Genomic DNA, 19,010 nt, shown 5'->3' on the forward strand with positions numbered 1-19,010 from the left:
GCCTCTCTGCTGGAATGTGAGTATTGCTACATTCAGCCGTGTGGAATCCACCTCGCACACGTTGAAGGACAGAAAGAGGACGCGAATAAAACATGAACATTTCAAGCAAAACTGTCACTCTAAATGCCAGAAGCAAACGGCACTTGAATATTTCCCTATTATAAAATCTGCAAAGGCTGATGATGTCTCAGCAATGCTGTCAATTACAAGGACCGAGAGGATGAGATTTCAAATAAAAATGACAAAAAGCTGAAATCGTCCTTGGGGATAGGACAGATGCTATTCTCCTGCCTGACCAGCATTGTTCAGATTGATTCTCCTCCTGGGCATCGTTTCATGTTTAGTGTAAGTGCCGGGGGTGGGGCTGCGGTTTGTGGATTTACAGGGAGTTGTCATCTGCAAAAAAAAACTCAATTTGGAAAGTGAGGCGGAAATGGTGGAGGGTGGGGTCCCAATTTATTATATCCCCTCCAGCGTGAGCAGCAATCATTTTTTAAAAACATATCAGTTTCGCACATTTCAAAGTTCTGTGGAAGAAAGTTTGGACTCTGCTCCAAGTGGGCAGATAGCAGCTCAGCCTGTTTCAAACCTTAATTTTAAACTGCACTCGTGTCGAATTAAAATACGCAAGTTTCGGCTTTTGATCTGACCAGGAGGTATTGTTAACACGTCGAAAAGAAAGTGATCTGCTTGGTCCTCCTGCCTGTCTAAATCCTGGCTCCACAATCCCCGCCTCTGTCAAATCTTCATTGGCCTCCTGGCGATCCATCAATGGTCAGAGGGACTGCCAGTCCTGACTCGGAGAACAAACTCGAGTCGTCTGCTTAGCTGTCGCACAGGAGAAAGATGATCGAACGCTCTTTGGGGGAAATATTATGCGGGGCTGCCCTTAATGTTTTGAAGTTGTAGCTTTTAAAACCGCGGGACAAATAAGCAGAGAATTAAATGATGTGAAACTCCAAAGTTGCACATTTCCTCCTCAATTTCTTGCTGCAGCCGATAATCGGATAATGTGCGATGGATTAAAACTAGTCACGCGAATTGATAGCAGACGAGGACTCTGTGCAAAAACACTGCATTTGCTTAACGTGACCAACAAACCACTTTAAATATCACATCCCATTGGACCCGCCCATTCTTTAACGAAAGGGAGAGAGATTCCTGTAAACCGTTAATTTTATCAGTAAAGCTACAAGCAACCCTAAACTGTCAAACCACTTCAGATCCATTAATATATATATATACATATCAAATTTCTCCACGTGTTATTTGCAGACCACAACTAAATCCAAGATGCCAAATTAGGTCATTTTGAATTGCTCTTTGTTACGTTATATTCAAATGAGTTGTAGTGTACAGTACATTCCTTTTCTGACCCCTCAGATGCCGCTGTCTGCTTTTTTTTATTAAGATGGGGTCCACTCGGTAGTGTTGATCTGCTCGCTTCCTGCAGAATGGAGTTCTCGGAGCTAATTGAAACTTCTAAAGTTGACCATGTCCTGCTCTCTCGCCCTTTCCTGCAGCCCGTTAAAGGGACCCTGTGCGTGACCAGCCACCATCTGCTGCTCTCCTCCAGGGCTGGGGACAAAGAGGAGCTTTGGCTGCTGATCAGGAATATAGATGGCATCGAAAAGAGGTCAGTTTATTGAAACTGCTGTCTAGTTGAAGCTGCATAATGTCACGCCTAAATAATCCGGGAAGATACTGAACGATGTAAAACAAAATCCTCCCTCGTGTGACTCCAACCCATTTCTAAAATGTAAATAGGGCGAAAAATCAAACGTAAAAGTTTAAACTCTCCCCGGATACGAACACGGAACCTGTCAGAAAACATGCCCCGTCTTAACTCACAACTTTATTTTAACTGAATCGGAAATACATCATTCTGACTTCCTGGAGTGCACAGTGTGTTCTGAAGATCTTTCTGTTGCTTGTTTTTAAAGGATATGCGAGTATCTCTAGGGCCTTTTGTATTTTAGAAATTTGCATTTAGAGTTTAGTAGAACTGGGACATCGCCCGAAGCTATAAATTATCTTCAGAGGTCCAGATGTTGGCATAAACCAATGTATAAATGTGATCTGAACCGCATCAGTGATATAATCTCGAACATGCTGTCAGACCTTTTGATAAAACTGTGTACACTTACTCTAGTTTGAGGCTTTATCCATTAGATTTTCTATATTCATTTAGTTATTTCCTATTTTTTCTCTGATTTCCATCCAACTACATCACCGTGTGGCCAACCAATGTAAACACATTTCAGCTGGCCGGTCAGCTTTATTGTACAATTTCACATAATCTAATAGCTCATACCAAGATTTTTTTTTTTTTAACCAAAACACAGCCATATGCATGTCCTCACAGGAGGGTAAAGTGTTGTACAGAAAAATAACATGCTGTATTTAACTTGATTGATGTGTGTATACACAAAGGTATATACCATTTAGAAAAATGTGTCAGTTGAAGAAAGTAAAAATGATGGGAACTGTTGAAAATATTCAAAAATGTGCAAAGATCAAAATCTAAAAATTTGCTTGATTCACATAAACCACAGTGTGGAGTTGCTGATATTCATTATACAGTCTGGCGTTATCCCTGGCTGTTTGTGCTGTTGTGCAGTAACTGATTTTGTCATTTGCTGTTCAGGAGGTGCCTTCAACACCACACTTTGTCATCCTCAACACTGATGCAGATGAGCCCGGATAAGGTTACATTTCAAATTTAAAGGAGACCAATCAATGGAGACCGAGCACTATACATTTCATACATTCCTCGGACAAGCCTATGTTTGCCAGTCGGTAGATTGGTGCTTTGTAACTTAAACATCTTTTAACATGGCCTGATGGTAACCCACTCCCCCAACACAGGGGAAATAGTGTGAGATCACAGTCTGCCAGTGTTCACTGTTTTATATCTGACAGCAAGGTTAGAAAATTACATTTCAACGGCAAACGATATAGATTCTGTATTTCTAACAACATCAGTCCTCTTTCCACACCTGGATGATACTTTTCAATAATTCAGATGCCAGTTTTAGGAATTTTTGGAGTTAATTGATTCCTATCTCCATCAGGATTCTCAACCTTTTTGCTTCTGAAGACCCCTGACCCATGCTATAGAAATCCCATAGATCCCCGTGATACAACACAATCGTCATCAAAAATATTATTATACAGTTACGCACATTTAAAAAATTTTGTTCAACATTATGTGAAACATGTGAGTGTAAAACGTTCAATATTGCTGAGATTGTGTCTGCAATCTCACACCAACAGCCACAGCAAGTTTCCACGTGGTATGAACTAGAGGTTTTCTGCCCACTCTACTCCAAGGATAATTACCTTTGGAAACGACCCATGATTAGACCTGAGTGCATCTCTGGCATTAACTGGCAGAATGTTGACACTAGTTTTGCCTAGATAGAGTTTAGTTAGCACAAGCCCGAGGATTGCAATAATCAGTTTATTTTCATATGTGCAGTACAGAGGGGGGCGGTGCAGAGGCTCAGAGCCTGATGTCTTTGGATGCTCCTGTCTCTGCTCCAAGCACCAAAGCATGTTTTATTTTATTTTGGTATTCTCTCCATGTCTCTGTCTCTCTCTTTCTCTGTCACGCTCTCTCTCACTCTGTTTCTCTCTCTTTGTCTCTGTCTCTCTCTGACTCTCTGTCACACATACACTATCACTTTCTCTCTCTGTCTTTCTCTCTCTGTCTCTGTCACACATACAAGCTCTCTCACTTTCCCCCTCTCTCCCTCTCTTTCTCCCCCATCTTTCTTTGTCTCTCTGTCACACATACACTTTCTCTCACTTTTCCTCTCTCTCTCTCCCTCTCCCCTCATATCTCTCTCCCTGCCTCCCTCTCTCTGTCTCTGTCACGCATATACTCTCTCTCACTTTCTCTCCCCCATCTTTCTCTGTCTCTCTGTCGCACATACACTTTCTCTCACTTTTCCTCTCTCTCCCTCTCCTGTCTCTCTCCCTGCACCCCCCCCCCTCTCTCTCTCTCTCACATACTCTCACTTTCTCTCTCCCTCTCTCTCCTCCTATCTTTCTCTCTCCTCTCTGACATTCTCACTCTCTCTTTGCTTTGTGTGTTTCAGTGTGTTGTACTTCAGGTTAACCTGGAGTTAGGCCATTTGGCACAGGTTCTGAAAATTGGTGGACCAATTGAAATTTTCTCATGGACCTGTAGAAGGCGTTGAGAACCCCTGATTTATATGATAGACTCACCACCTTTCCATCACTGCATTTTACTGCAATTAAATGAAGGTGTTGTTGCTCAAATCTAATTGATTAAATTCCCCATGTGTTTTACTTTATCTTTTTATCATAAATGCATTTCTCCTGTGTGTTGGGTTTGTCAGTTGCTGGCATCACATCTTGCAGGGACATGTTTAACATTAAAAGAAAAAGTCATCCACACAAACATCTGTATTTAGATATTCAGTGAGATTGATGTGATAAGGACCCGTGGTGTTGCCTGAAATGACATAAAAAACAACCAAATCACATATAAGTTAAGGTCAATATTTTGTAGTGAAAACTAAAAACTATATAGAAAGACTGATGCGAAATGTTCTCTTTATGATTATAATGCTACCTTGCTTTAAAACAAATCCTGGTTTGTAATGCTAAAATAAAAGCAAAATACTGCAGCTGCTGGAATCTGAAATAAATACAGATATTGCTGTAAAACCTCAGCAGTTCTGGTAGTGTCTGTGGGGAGAGAAAGTGAGTTAACCTTTTGAGTCCATGTGAATCTTTTTCAGAACTTGAAACTATGGGCATGATCTTTCGGCTCTTCACGTCAGTGGGACCCTGTGGTCCCGTTGAGGGTTTCCCAGCGGTGTGGGGTGGAATTAATGGCAAATCTCATTGATAGCACTGGGACCAGAGGATCCCGGCGCCGGCCAACAGCTCGTCACCTCCCACTGCCGAAAACAAGCTGTGGGGAGGCCAGAGAATCTCATCCATTAACTCTGTTTCTCTCTGGACAGGTAGAGGGCAGGATTCTTTCACCCCCCTCCGGGTCGGAGAGTCCCCGAGGGGCGGTGCAAATCCCGGTCCGACGCCCCAATGCTGGCTGCCGTATTCTCCAGCGACGGTTTTTGGGCAGGGTCCATGCCACGCCGGTCGGGGGCCATTGGCAGTGGACCCCCGGCAATTCTTCGGGCCCCGATGGGCCGAGCGGCCGTCGGCTTCTGGCCAGTCTTGCCGGGACATGGATTAGACATGGTCCCACACGGCGGGACCTGGCAGGTAAGTCGGCTGGGGCGGTCCTCGGGGGAGGCGCGGGGGGATCCGACCCCGGGGGGGCCCCCAACGATCCGACCCTGCGTTTGGGGCCCACCGATCTGCAGGCGGGCCTATGCCATGGAAGCACTTCTTCCTTCCGCGCTGGCCCCTGTAGGGCTGCACCATGGCCGGCACGGAGAAGACACCCCCCTGCGCCAGAATACGCTGGTGGTTCCGTGCATGCGTGGACTCACGCAGTCCCTTCGGCACTGGCTGGCGCGAGACAACCCCTCTGGTGTCCATCCAGGCCCTGGAAGTACGGAGAATTCCGCTACTTCCTGTCGGCCCAACACCGGAGGCATTCACGCCGTTTATGACGCCGGCGTCGGGTCATCGCACCGATTGTGGAGAATCCCGCTGAGAATCTCTACAGTGCAGAAGGAGGCCATTCAACCCATCGAATCTCCACCTACCCTCGGAAAGAGCACTCCACCCAAGCTCATTCCCCCGCCTTATTCAAATAATCCCTTAACCCAACCTACACATCTTTATTTTTGGACACTAAGGGCAATTTAGCATGGCCAATCCACCTAACCTGCACGTCTCTGGACTGTGGGAGGAAACCGGAGCACCCGGAGGAAACCCACGCAGACACGGGGAGAACGTGCAGACTCCGCACAGACAGTGACCCAAGGCCGGAATTGAACCTAGCGCTGTGAGGCGGCAGTGCTAACCACTGTACCACCGTGCTGCCACTATGCTGTCTTACCTGCTGGGTTATGCCAGCATTCTCTGTTTTTGTTCCTGGTTTCTAATGGCTGTTGTTTGTGTGAGTTGCATAAACTACCCATGAATGAAACTCTTTAATTGTGACAGTGGAGGTGCAGGAATGTGGGCCGGGATTCTCCGAGCCCGCGCGGTTTAGAGAATCTCCGGTGGGGCGCGCGAATCCCACCACGTCGCTCCGACGTCGGGTCACCGATTCTCTGGCGACCGGAGAATCTGCGGCAATCGCGCTGGAGCGATCGTAGCGGTGCCGGTCGGGGGCCACTGAAAGCGGCCCCCATGGCGATTCTGCGTGCTCAACGGGTCGAGTGCCCGCCGAGTCCCGCCAGCGTCGTTTGCATATGGTCTTAGCCGGCGGGGCATCGGCGTTCTGGCTGCGGGGGCCATCCTCGTGGGGGGGGGGGGAGCCGACTCCGGGGTCAGCAGCCTCCATGGTGGCCAGGCCCGTGATCGGGGGCAACTGATCGGCGGGCGCGCTAATTCCGGGGGGGGCCTATGTTCCTCCGCGCCGGGCCCCTGTAGGGCTCTGCCATATTGCCCGCGGGCTGGCGTGGAGACGGCCGTGGCGCTCATGCGTGGACCCATGCTGGCTGTGGCGGGCTGGCTTTCGGCACCGGAGCAGCGCACAGCACTCTGGCACCTTTCTAGCCCTGGTGGACAGGGAGAATGACTGGGCCGTTGATGGCGGCGTCGCTCACACCGGTTTTGACGCCGCCGTCAACACTTGGCCGGGATCAGAGAATCCCGGCCGTGATTTTAAGTTCTGTAGTTTTGAGCCAGTACAACATTCTAACAAAGGGGGATAGCTTTGAACTTGGCAATGAGAGTATTCTTTATTCATTGTTTTTCACTGAATTTTACTCATCTCTTGCCTTCCGTGCAAATGTATTGCAGACACAAGCATGGTCAGCACCAAGCAATCTCAATTTATTTTGGAAGAATAGCTGATTCTTCTTGACTCAAAATGGCTGACCTCCTGTCTTCCAATGTGGTGGTTTGAGACATGTACTGGAGGCTTCCAGTAGTTAAAAAGGGGTTTATTGATGAAAGACAAAGGCAGTTAGATATCAGACCCAGAACACGATACAACAGGGTCGGAATTCTCCATTATGAGTCTGCCTCCGACGCCACTAGTGTACACGGAGAATTTGGCACTAGCCAAATCGGCCATTCACTGCCCCAGGATTGGAGAATCCCATTGTCCTGATCGGACAGAGAATCCCGCCCCAGATCTTTACTCAACAGCTCCCTGGTCCACACTGCCTGAGGTCTTGCTCCCAAGGCCCCATGCAAACTCCCCTTTGGCAGAGGTTCGCACACTCCCACGCAATTGGCTCAGAGCCGGTCACGTGGGCCGTGGAGCTCGCTACCACATCCCTCCCCCTCCTTAGTGTCATAATATACACCAGTATATCATGGTGCAGATACACACACACTGATGGACACACAGCAAGACCAATCAACACACACAACACCGCAGCCAATCGCCAGTTAGAGCACACTCACTATAAAGACGGAGCATCAGAGTTCCCACTCATTCGGGATGTAGCCTCCTACAAGGACAGAGCTTACAGCTTACAGCACAGATCCGCACCATGTGCTGAGTGCATAGACTGGTTCGGACAGGCATAGGTCTTTAGTTTAATCTAACATTGTGTTAACCCACAGTGAAAGTATGTTCAACAGTTTCTAACTTAATAAAATAGTGTTGTACTATTTTAAGTGTTGGTGGCCTGTATGTGTTCCACGGACCCAGAGCACCCAACACATCATGGTACCAGGAGTTGAGGGATATTAGAACTTCTTAGACCTACCTGCAAGTTATCTGCCTTCCACCAGCATACAGTCATCCTGCAAAATGGACAGCGTCCACCCGCCGCCTCCGCTCCGCATCACCGGTAACCTGGGGGCCAACTGGGAGATATTCAAACAACGCTTCCAGCTCTACCTTGAAGCCACAGACCGGGAAGATGCCTCGGACACCAGGAAGATCGCTCTCTTCCTATCCACGGCCGGGGAACATGCTATCCACATTTTCAATTCTCTCACCTTTGCTGATGATGAAGATAAATCAAAATTCAAGACGGTCCTCCTCAAGTTTGACACTCACTGCAACATAGAGGTGAATGAAAGTTTTGAGCGCTATGTATTCCAACAGCGTTTGCAGGGTAAGGATGAACCTTTCCAATCCTTTCTCAGCCATCTCCACATCCTTGCGCAGTCCTGTAATTACGGGCCCACCTCCGACTCCATGATACGCAACCAGATCGTTTTCGGTGTTCAGTCGGACCCCCAAGCAGCTCCTCAAGGTAAAGCAGCTCACCCTAGCGACCGCCATCGAGACCTGCGTGCTACACGAACACGCCACTAGTCGGTATTCCCACATCCAAGTGGCTGAAACGGCGCGGCAAGGTCCCCACGAGGCAGAACGGGTCCAAGCAATCGAGCAACTCCAGGGCCTCAGCCTGGATGAGGGCAGCCATTTCGCGTGCTTTTCGCAGACTCCCGCGCTTGTGCGCACCGAACGAGGGGACGGCGACGTTGACGAACGTACTGCGCAGGCATGCACCACGTACGGCCGCACCGTGCATGCGCAGTGGCCGTACTGACGCTACAGCGTGCGGCAACTGTGGCTCCGCCCACTTAAAGCGACGATGCCCTGCCAAATCCCGACAATGCCTGAGATGTGGCAAACTTGGCCACTATGCTGCTTTATGCAGATCAGCTCAGCCTGCCAATTCGTATCGCTCCGGCCAGCCTCGCAGGAATGTCCGGGCCATTCAACCCACGGTCACCGAGTCCGATGGGGATCTACTACCCGATATTGACACCGAGGACCCGAAGGCACCTTTTCGAGTCGGTATCGTTACAAAAAACAGGGTGTCCCCGAAGCAAAGAATCCAGCCTGTATCAGTATACAGCATCGATCCAGACGATGAATGGTGTGCTACCCTTACGGTCAACCGGTCTTAGCTTGCTTTGATCCAGCAAAGGAGACCAAAATTTCGACCGATGCCAGTCAATCCGGCATTGGGGCAGTGCTCCTCCAACGTGATGAGGCCTCATCATGGGCCCCTGGTGCATATGCGTCACGTGCGATGACCCCCACGGAGAAGCGCTACGCGCAGATGGAAAAGGAGTGCCTGGGCCTTCTAACCGGTGTGGTTAAGTTTCACGATTATGTCTACGGACTTCCTCATTTCAACCTCGAGACCGACCATCGCCCGCTGGTCAATATAATACAGAAAGACTTGAACAATATGACGCCTCGCCTCCAGCGTATTCTTCTCAAGCTCCGGCGATATGACTTCCAGCTGGTATACACCCCAGGCAAAGACATCATCACTGCTGACGCTCTCTCCAGGGCAGTCAACACTCCATGTGACCCAGCGGGATTTGTCTGCCAGGTTGACGCCCATGTGACATTCGCAGCCTCCAATCTACCTGCCACGGATGAACGCCTCGTCCAAATTCGCTGCGAGACAGCGGCTGACCCCTTGCTACAGCGTGTCATGCGCCACCTAACGGACGGGTGGTTCAAGGGCCAATGCCCTCAATTCTATAATATCAAAGATGATCTGGCGGTAGTAGACGGGGTTCTTCTAAAACTGGACCGCATTGTCATCCCGCATAGCATGCGCCAGCTAATCCTGGAACAACTACACGAGGGCCACCTTGGCGTGGAAAAGTGCCGCTGACGGGCCCGAGAGGCAGTGTACTGGCCCAGTATTATTGAGGACATAGTCAACACAATTCTCAACTGCCCCACATGTCAGCGCTTCCAGCCGGCACAACCACATGAGACCCTGCAGCCCCATGAGTTGGTCACGTCACCATAGACCAAGGTGGGCATCGACCTGTTCCACGCGCTGGGTAGAGACTATGTCCTGATCGTGGACTACTTTTCGAATTACCCGGAGGTGATACAGTTGCACGACATCACCTCGTCTGCAGTCATTCGTGCATGTAAAGAAACATTTGCTCGACACGGCATCCCGCTCACGGTTATGTCGGACAATGGCCCCTGCTTCGCGAGCCAGGAATGGTCCAACTTTGCCAGGCGGTACAATTTTGCCCATGTGACATCCAGTCCCCTGTACCCACAATCCAATGGCAAAGCGGAGAAGGGAGTACATATCGTCAAACGGCTCCTATGCAAGGCTGCCGATGCTGGGTCCGATTTCTACCTTGCCTTGCTGGCCTATCGCTCCGCCCCGCTGTCCACTGGCCTGTCGCTAGCCCAGTTACTCATGGGTCGTACCCTGAGGACGACGGTGCCATCCATCCATGTCCCAGACCTCGATCATGTTCCGGTCCTTCGCTGGATGCAGCTGTCTCGTGCACAGCTCAAGGCGGCTCATGACTCCCGCGCAGCTGGTCTCCCTGCTCTGGCTCCAGATGACAATGTCCGCATCCATCTTCCGGATGGTGGCTGGTCTGCAACCACTGTTGTCCTTTGGCAGTTGGCCCCCCGCTCATTCCTGGTTCGTCTACCGGATGGCACTATTCTGCGCCGCAATCGACGTGCCCTTCGTCTCGTTCCACGCTCGCTACGTGATCCTCCTCTGTCGCCTTGCCCTCCTTCTGACCCTCCCACGGACTATGCAGAAATCCCTGTCACTCTGCATCCCCCTGACTCTGATGCAGTCCAGCCCGCTCCTGAACCGGCGGCTCTCAACCCACCCTTGAGGCGGTCAACCAGAATTCGTCGCCCACCTCAGAGACTTAATTTATGAACTTTGCGGACTTATAGACTCTCTGAATTGTTTCGTTGCTTTGTTTGATCGTTTCCCTGGTTTGTATATAGTGTTGATCTTGTTATTCTTGTTGCATACTGCTTCTCTGCACCAGGCACCTTCCCATGTAAATAGTTTAGTTCTCATGTACGTAGTCCTGTAAATATGTATTCGCACCACACATGTAGTTAGGAACATTCTCACCATACACTATTTATTGCCACACACATACATTCTTTCATAAAAGGGGGGATGTCATAATATACACCAGTATATCATGGTGCAGATACACACATTGATGGACACACAGCAAGACCAATCAACACACACAACACCGCAGCCAATCACCAGTTAGAGCACACTCACTATAAAGACAGCGGGCATCAGAGTTCCCGCTTATTCGGGATGCAGCCTCCTACAAGGACAGAGCTTACAGCTTACAGCACAGATCCTCACCATGTGCTGAGTACATAGACTGGTTCGGATAGGCATAGGTCTTTAGTTTAATCTAACATCGTGTTAACCCACAGTGAAAGTATGTTCAACAGTTTCTAACTTAATAAAATAGTGTTGCACTATTTTAAGTGTTGGTGGCCTGTATGTGTTCCATGGATCCAGAGCACCCAACACATCACTTAGCTCTCTTAATACACTTTCCCAAATCTGTGTACAGATATTACAATTGTTAACAGGGACAGCCGAGGAAAGAGAGTCCATAAAAAAATCAATCAGTCAGGAGCCTTCCTGCTCCTCCGAGACCCCTGAGCCCAACCACAGACTGCGCACTCTTTTGGGCAATCGAATGGTCCACAGTCGATGCCACCTCAGGAGGGACCATTTCAACAAAATGGCATCACCGGCCTCAACAGCCACAGATGATTGAACAGAAGCGGAGCCCTGACTCCCCTTGGCTAGACCGTATTACAGGAGTATTCATGGTGCGTGCTGGATTCATTGGCTCCACCTTGGGGGACAGCACCCATTGACTCCTCGGGTCGACATGCTTCTTGATGGTCTTCCCGTTAACATCAACACATAAGACACCAGCCCCAACTGGACCACGACCCATCCTTCTAACCAAGGCGAACCTGCCATGGAATTACGGACCTAAACCGGATCTCCCAACTAGAACAACCTGTTACCTCTCAGCTCTGACCGGTGACGTTTCTGTGAGACCTGACATGCCTCCACCCTCCCTGCCAAATTTGGAAATGCAAGATCCAATTGGGTTCTCACCCGGCGGCCCATGAGCAGCTCAGCTGATGAGACCCCCCGTGTTTGACTGAGGGGTTGAGTTGTACAACAACAAAATATTAGCCAACCTCTGGCTAATATTCATCTGACTTTTGTCATGGTGTTCTTGAATGCTTGAATGGTCTGCAGAACCAGGCTGGTTGATGCTGAGTGATGGGGGCTATCCCTCTGTATCGTATGCCATTTGCTTTCACAAAATGCTGGAAATCATCTCTGGTGAAAGGTGTGCCATTGTCCGAAATGATTGCCTTGGAAAGCCCATGAATGGCAAACATTCAACGCAGAGACTCTGGCCGGCGAGGTTGTGGTTCCCATCTACTAGACCAACAGTCACTTCGAGTGGGCATTCACCAGCAAAATAAAGCTTGCCCAATATTGGGCCTGCATAATGCATGTGGATCCTGGTCCACGGGTGGCCTGGCCATTCCCAGGGGTGAAGTGTGGCTGAATTCAGCAAAGATTGCTGCATTTGGCAAGGGTGGCACTGTTGTATGAGTTCGCCTATGGCTTTGTTTATGGCTAGCCACCAGATGTAACCGCGCACCAACACCTTCATCTTTACCTGCCCTGGGTGGTTGTTGGGTAACTCTTGAAGGCGGAGCCCCTACCCTGAGGCAGGATGACCACCCATGATTCCAAGAGAATCACAATGTCTTCATCTGTCAACTCATCTCGACCAATGATGTACAGTATCAGCAGTTCAGCCTTATATCACCAGCTGAACTATATAATTCCTTTGACCTCAGAAAGGATAGGGTCTCTTTGAATCCAGCTGCGAATGTGCTCCATAGACACTGGTAGAGTGCCTTGGGCTAGAAGGATCTCTGGAGACCAATGGTGGCGCAGTGCTCCTAGGTAATGTAAGGGGCCATCCTATTGATTCCCTTATTTCCCCTTTCTTTATTTTTGCTGTTACCAGCACGGCTCCCTGCCAACTGTGACAGTGCTGGACATAGTCCGCAGATGCCACGCTGGGTTTCTGACCGTTGAGACCATAAGTGAACCACGCCATCGGGAATTCTGCCCGGTGAATCACGGAGACCCCAGAGAATGGAGGGTCAGGCCGGCTAATGATATACCAATGGTGCTTAAACACTGCGCGGCGAGCGACGCACTTACTCCATTTTCGAGGCGCCAGAGGATCCCGATTTGGCATCAAATCGATGCCTACCACGATTTTGACGTCGGCCGACGGTGAGATCGTGAAACGCGATAGGGTGGAGAATAGCCTCCGACGCCAAAATCGCGGTAGGCGGTGGTTTGATGCCAAATCAGGATCCTCCGCTGGCAACAACACAGAGCCTCAGAAACGGTGAATCCAGCCCTCTAGCTTGAACCAGTCTCAGGAGACCTGAGGTAAACACTGCTCTGGGAGCAGGAATGATGAATGAGGTAGATGAGAGATATACAGGGTTTTAGTCTAAGGGGAAAATCACCCCATTTGCTACAATTGATATAGAAAGACCCATAACTATTTTAAGGGACACAGGTTCTACTCAAACTCTCTTGCTGGCGAAGGATTTAGTTTTCCCTTCAGAGAGTTCAAGGAAAGTTAAGGCATTGGTGAAGGTCACGAGTGGAGATTATATCCTGGTTCCATTGTATAACATACAATTGGAGTGTGATTTTGTATCAGGTCCAGTAGTTGTCAGAGTGGTTAAGGAGTTACCAGTGGACTGAGTAGACTTACGTTTGGGGAATGAGTTGGCAGGAGTGAAGATTGTAGCTTTACCCATGATTACAGAGTGTCCGAGGGAAATACCGCAGAAAAGCCCATGAGCTACCAATGGCATGACATATGGGAATTAGAAAAATTCATTGGGCAGTAAATGACTCAAAGAAAGAAATGTTGAACGGCATCAATCACACATCAAATGACAATGACAGTGAATCTGATTCTGCTGATACTGATGAAATTAACTCTATGAGAATGATTCCACACAGAAGTTTGTCAAAGATAAAATCTAGTAGCGAACCAGATTCTGAGGAATCCAAGACTGAAGGTGATCCTAAGAAAGAGGAATCTGAATCTGATAGTAACAACAGTGATGAAGATTCAGATGAGAGTTCTGAATCCGATTTGGGTTCTGATTATGAAGTAATGTTAAACAACTGCTACTAGATAGACCTGTCACTAACTGATCTTGAACAGATGGCAAATAATTCTTCCAAAACTAAGGAAGAAGACAGCAAATCGGAAGAAGAAAGTGATTTGAATTCATAAAAGTAACTTGTTACAGTCACATGCAGTAAACCCATTGCCATCCACTTCAGATACAAATATTTCCCAGAGCATGCCTGTCTTGAAGGAAAATATACATAATAACATGGCCTCAGCTATTCTGGGTAAGCATTGACTGTGAAATGACATCAAGCAGCTGGTTAACCCACCTCCATTTAAAGACACACTGTACCTCTTCAAGTTAAAGGAAGCAAATAGCAAAGGAGATGAAATAATTAGTGGTCAATTCATTTTGAAAGTGAAGAGGAAGGTGGATAAAGAACTACGTAGTGATTCTGCAATCACATCTGTTAACAAAAAACAGAAAGTTCATGGAACCAACAATGTGCTATCCTCTGATTCTGATAATGCTGTTAAAAGTAGTTGCAGGCCGCCGCCATTTCAAAGAACAATGTCTCTTCAATTCAATACATCCACCATGGACACTCCCAGCCACAGGCTTCACCGTGGTATATCTGAAAGTAAAGAAGAAAAGTTGAAATCTATAAATCGGTTTTACTAAATGGGGATAAAAGCTGTGATTACAAAGACTCTAATGAAGAAGTAAAAGTTGAAAAACAAAGAATGGTACATATAAAGCCAGCCAACTCGGCGAAGATTGAATCCTCAGCATTACTTGTCGCTGAAAGTAACCAGGTGAAGGGACAAAGAGAATGTAAAGCTGGAGGGGTTGAAAAGTGTTTATTAATTAAAAATGAACCAAATACGTCCCTCAGTATTGACGATACTGCTTGTAGTTTGGCTGCTGAAGATCCTTGAAATTTGGATAAACATTCATTGGACAATCAGAAAAGACTGGCTGCATAACACGAGAGGCAGAAAGACACGGAAATGCTGAAGAATGCATAGACACTGTTCTCTGGGAGCAGGATCGAGAGTACCAAAGGCTGGTGCCAGGATTCGGGATATCTCACCTGGGCTGCAGAGGAACTTGGAGTGGGAGGGTCAAGATTCAGTTGTCGTGGTCCACATAGGTACCAATGACATAGGTAGAACAAGGACAGAGGTTCTGCTAAGGGAATATGAGCAGCTAGGGGCTAAATTACAACGCATAACCAAAAAGGTAATAATCTCTGGATTACTACCTGAGTCACAAGCTAATTGGCACAGGGTCAATAAGATTAGGGAGGTAAATGCCTGACTTAAAGATTGGTGTGGGAGAAATGGGTTCCAATTCATGGGACATTGGCTCCAGTACTGGGGAAGGAGGGACCTGTTCCGATGGGACGGTCTTTATCAGAATCATGCTGGGATCAGAGTCCTGGCGAATTACATAACAAGCTGTAGATAGGGCTTTAAACTGAATGGGTAGGGGGGAGGTAGGATTCAGTTGCAGTGAAAATTAGACACTAAAATTAAAGGAGCTAGGAGTGCAGGTTAGCGATGTGGCGGATGATTACCAGAAAATAGAGGTGAGGGACAGTATGGGTGAATGTCCTTTTGCAACAGAGAATGCTAAAAGAGTAGGGAAATTTGACAATAGAACAAATTTAAAAGGTTTGCATTTAAATGGCCAAAGCAATCAGAACAAAATCAATGAGTTAACAGCACAAATAGAGACAAAAGCGTATGATTGGATGGTGATTACTGAGACATGGTTACGAGGACACCAGGGCCGGGATTCTCCGCTATCCGGTGGGGCGGGCCGTACCGGCGCCGAGGAATGGTGTGAACTACTCCGGCATTGGGCCGCCTGGAAGGTGCGGAATCCTCCGCACCTTCAGGGGCTAGGCCTGCGGCGAAGGGCCTCCGCTGGCCGGCACGAGTTGGCGCATGCACGGGAGCGCCAGCATGTTCTGGCGTTATCCCAGCACATGTGCAGGGGGGCTCTTCTCCGCGCCGGCCATGGTGGACCGTTACAGCAGCCGGCGTGGAGGGAAAGAGTGGCCCCACGGCACAGGCCCACCCGCAGATTGGTGAGCCCTGATCATGGGCCAGGCCACCGTGGGGGCCCCCCGGGGCCAGATCCCCCCGAGGACTCCGCAGGCTGCCCGCAGAGCCAGGTCCCGCCGGTAAGGACCTTGTTTTATTTACGCTGGCGGGACTGGCCAAAAACGGGCAGCCACTCGACCCATCGCGGAGCGGAGAATCGCCGAGGGGGAGCCACTGCCAACGGACCCCCGACCGGCGTGACGCGATTCCTGCCCCCGCCGAAAAACCGGCGCCGGAGAATCTGGCAGCCGGTGTCGGGGCGGGATTCACGCCACCCCCTGGCGATTCTCTGGCCCGGCGGGAGGTCGGAGAATCCCGCCCCTGGTCTGGGAATTGAATATCCAAGGCTACTCAGTATTTCAGAAAGATAGACTGAAAGGAAAAGGAGGAGGTGTAGCTTTGCTGGTGAGGAAATGGATCAGAGCTGGAATGAGAAATGATACAAGCACTGGAGGTAAAGATGTGGAATTGGTCTGGGTAGAAATAAGAAATAGCAAATGGAAGAAGTCCTTGGTTGGAGTAATCTATAGGTCCCCAAACAGTAGTTTCGCAGTGGGGCACAGTATAAACTAGGAAATACTAGGGGCTTGTAAGACAGCTAAGGGAATAATCTTGGATGATTTTTATATGCACATAGACTGGATTAATCAAATTTGCAAGGGTAGCCTCGAGGAAGAGTTCATTGAATGTATTAGAGATTGTATCTTGAAATAATATGTTGTGGGACCAAACAGGGAGCATGCTACTTTGGATTTAGTATTGTGTAATGAGGAGTGATTAATTGATGAACTCATAGTTAAGGATCCTCTAGGGAATAGTGACCATAGTATGCTAGAATTCAATATTCAGTTTGGGGGTGAGAAAGTGGAGGCCCATACTAGCGTTCTGGAATTAAATAAAGATAATTCTATACGTATAAGGACAGATTTGGCCCGGGTACAGTGGGCAGGAAGGCTAAAAGATAGGACAGCTGGTGAGCAGCGGCAGTTGCTTATGGAGAAACTCAATTCCTCACAACTAAAATATATTCCAGTGAGGAAGAAAGACGGTAAGAGAAGTAAAAAACATCCATTGCTAAACAAGGAAATAAGGACAATATAAATACAAAAAGTAAAGTACACCATGTTGCAAAGGCCAGTGGCAGGCTGGGAGATTGGGAAACTTTCAAATATAAACAAAGGGATAATAGAAATGTAATAAAAAAAAGTTCAGGTAGATTATGAAAGAAAGCTAGCACAAAATATCTAAAAGGATAGCAAAAGCTTCTATAAATACATAAAAGGGAAGAGAATTGCTTAAGTGAATGTTGGTCCGTTGGAAGATGAAACACAGAAATGGCGACGATGGTGGAGGACACTAATACCATTCCTTTAGGAATGGGGAATTCAGAGATAATACAAAGGGTGGAACTTAGAACTATCAGCATCAATAGGGAAACAGTACTTAACAATTATATCCTAGGGTATTGAAGGAAGAAGCAGCAGAGACATTGGATCCATTTGTTATAATATTCCAAAACTCCCTGGACATGGAGAAGGTTACGGTGGATTGGGAAAATGCTATGTAATGCCCTCATTCAAAAAGGGAGGGAGGCAGAATGTAGGAAATTATAAACCAGTTAGTTTAACATCTGTTATTGGGAAAGTGGTAGAATCTATTATTAAGGAAGTAATATGAGGACATTTGGAAAGTCAAAACGCAATCCATTAGAGGCAGCATGGATTTATGAAGGGTGAATCATGTTTGACTAATTTGCTACAGTTCTTTGAAGATTTAACAAGCCTCATGATGCAGCGGACCCGGGTCACTGTCCGTGTGGCGTTTGCACATTCTCCCCATGTCTGCGTGGGTCTCACCCCACAACCCAAAGATGTGCAGGGTAGGCGGATTGGCCACGCTAAAGTGCCCTTAATATTCTTTAACCAATTTCACTATCTAGTCAAAGGTGTTCAAGTCAGGTGCCTTCGGGGACATGTGGTTCTCAATCAAATAATAGGTCTAGAGCCCACAAACTGTCAGAGGTATCGCCTTCTGCTTGTCCTTGCCTGTGATTCCATTCGTGGCAAACAAGAAACAGCAGCTTGATGTACTGACATCATGATTCAACCCCTTGGTCAAATAAGTCTAGTTTCCCAATGATAGATATTTCCGCTCACAGTTTAAATTATTCCAACTCTTGTTGGAGCTTCTCTACTTTCTCAATTGTTCCTTTCCCACCCCCTCGATTCCCAACGACTGTCGGTTGCTATTGAAAACCTTTAAGCCACTGTGGTGGCTCACGATGCACACTGGAGGCTCCCAGTGGTTAACAAAGAGGTTTATTGATGAAAGGCAAAGGCAGTTGGTTAACAGTCACAGAAGACTTCACAACAGGGGCGGGATTCCCCCGTCGGCTGATGACAAAATCAGGAAAGGCGATTGGGCGGTTATGACGCCAAAATCTTGCCGGGTACCAGATTCACAGCAAATCGCAATTCTCTGGTGCCTGGACAGCGGCGTCACTGCATTCACGGCGTTGGCATATCATTAGCGGGCCTGACCCGGTATTGTTCGGGGCCGTCGTGATTCTCCACCTCCACGGGGAGGGGGGGTGGGGGGGGGTGGGGGGGGGAATTCCCAACGGCGAGGTTCACTTGTGCTTTCAAAAACCAAGAAACAGGCGCCATGGCTGCTGCGGGGAAGAGAGGGAGTATGGGAAGTGTCAAACATCGTCATAGTTTGCTGACAATTGTGCCGCTGGCAGGGGGGCTTCTGCCAGGGCCAGGGGGAGTAGCAGGGTGTGGCCAGGTGGTGGGCTGTGGGGTTGGGGTGGAGGGGCTCAG

The 19,010-nt window shown here is 48.2% G+C and overlaps 1 protein-coding gene and 1 pseudogene across 2 annotated transcripts in view; both read left to right on the forward strand.

The window, feature by feature from the left end:
• The first annotated feature begins 812 nt into the window (after nucleotides 1-812).
• Nucleotides 813-19,010, forward strand: part of LOC140411179 (myotubularin-related protein 9-like) — a 104,710-nt gene continuing 86,512 nt past the window's right edge. Inside the window, exon 1 of one of the 2 annotated variants that reach the window (XM_072500273.1) lies at nucleotides 813-1,636. In XM_072500273.1, the coding sequence (XP_072356374.1) occupies nucleotides 1,455-1,636 (182 nt within the window). In that variant the 5' untranslated portion in view covers nucleotides 813-1,454. The remainder of the gene's footprint in view (nucleotides 1,637-19,010) is intronic. The other variant, XM_072500279.1, reaches the window with a different exon arrangement.
• Nucleotides 13,813-15,105, forward strand: LOC140429072 (uncharacterized; annotated as a pseudogene).

The sequence above is a fragment of the Scyliorhinus torazame genome, chromosome 1, assembly GCF_047496885.1.
Source record: "Scyliorhinus torazame isolate Kashiwa2021f chromosome 1, sScyTor2.1, whole genome shotgun sequence".
Lineage (NCBI taxonomy): Eukaryota > Metazoa > Chordata > Chondrichthyes > Carcharhiniformes > Scyliorhinidae > Scyliorhinus > Scyliorhinus torazame.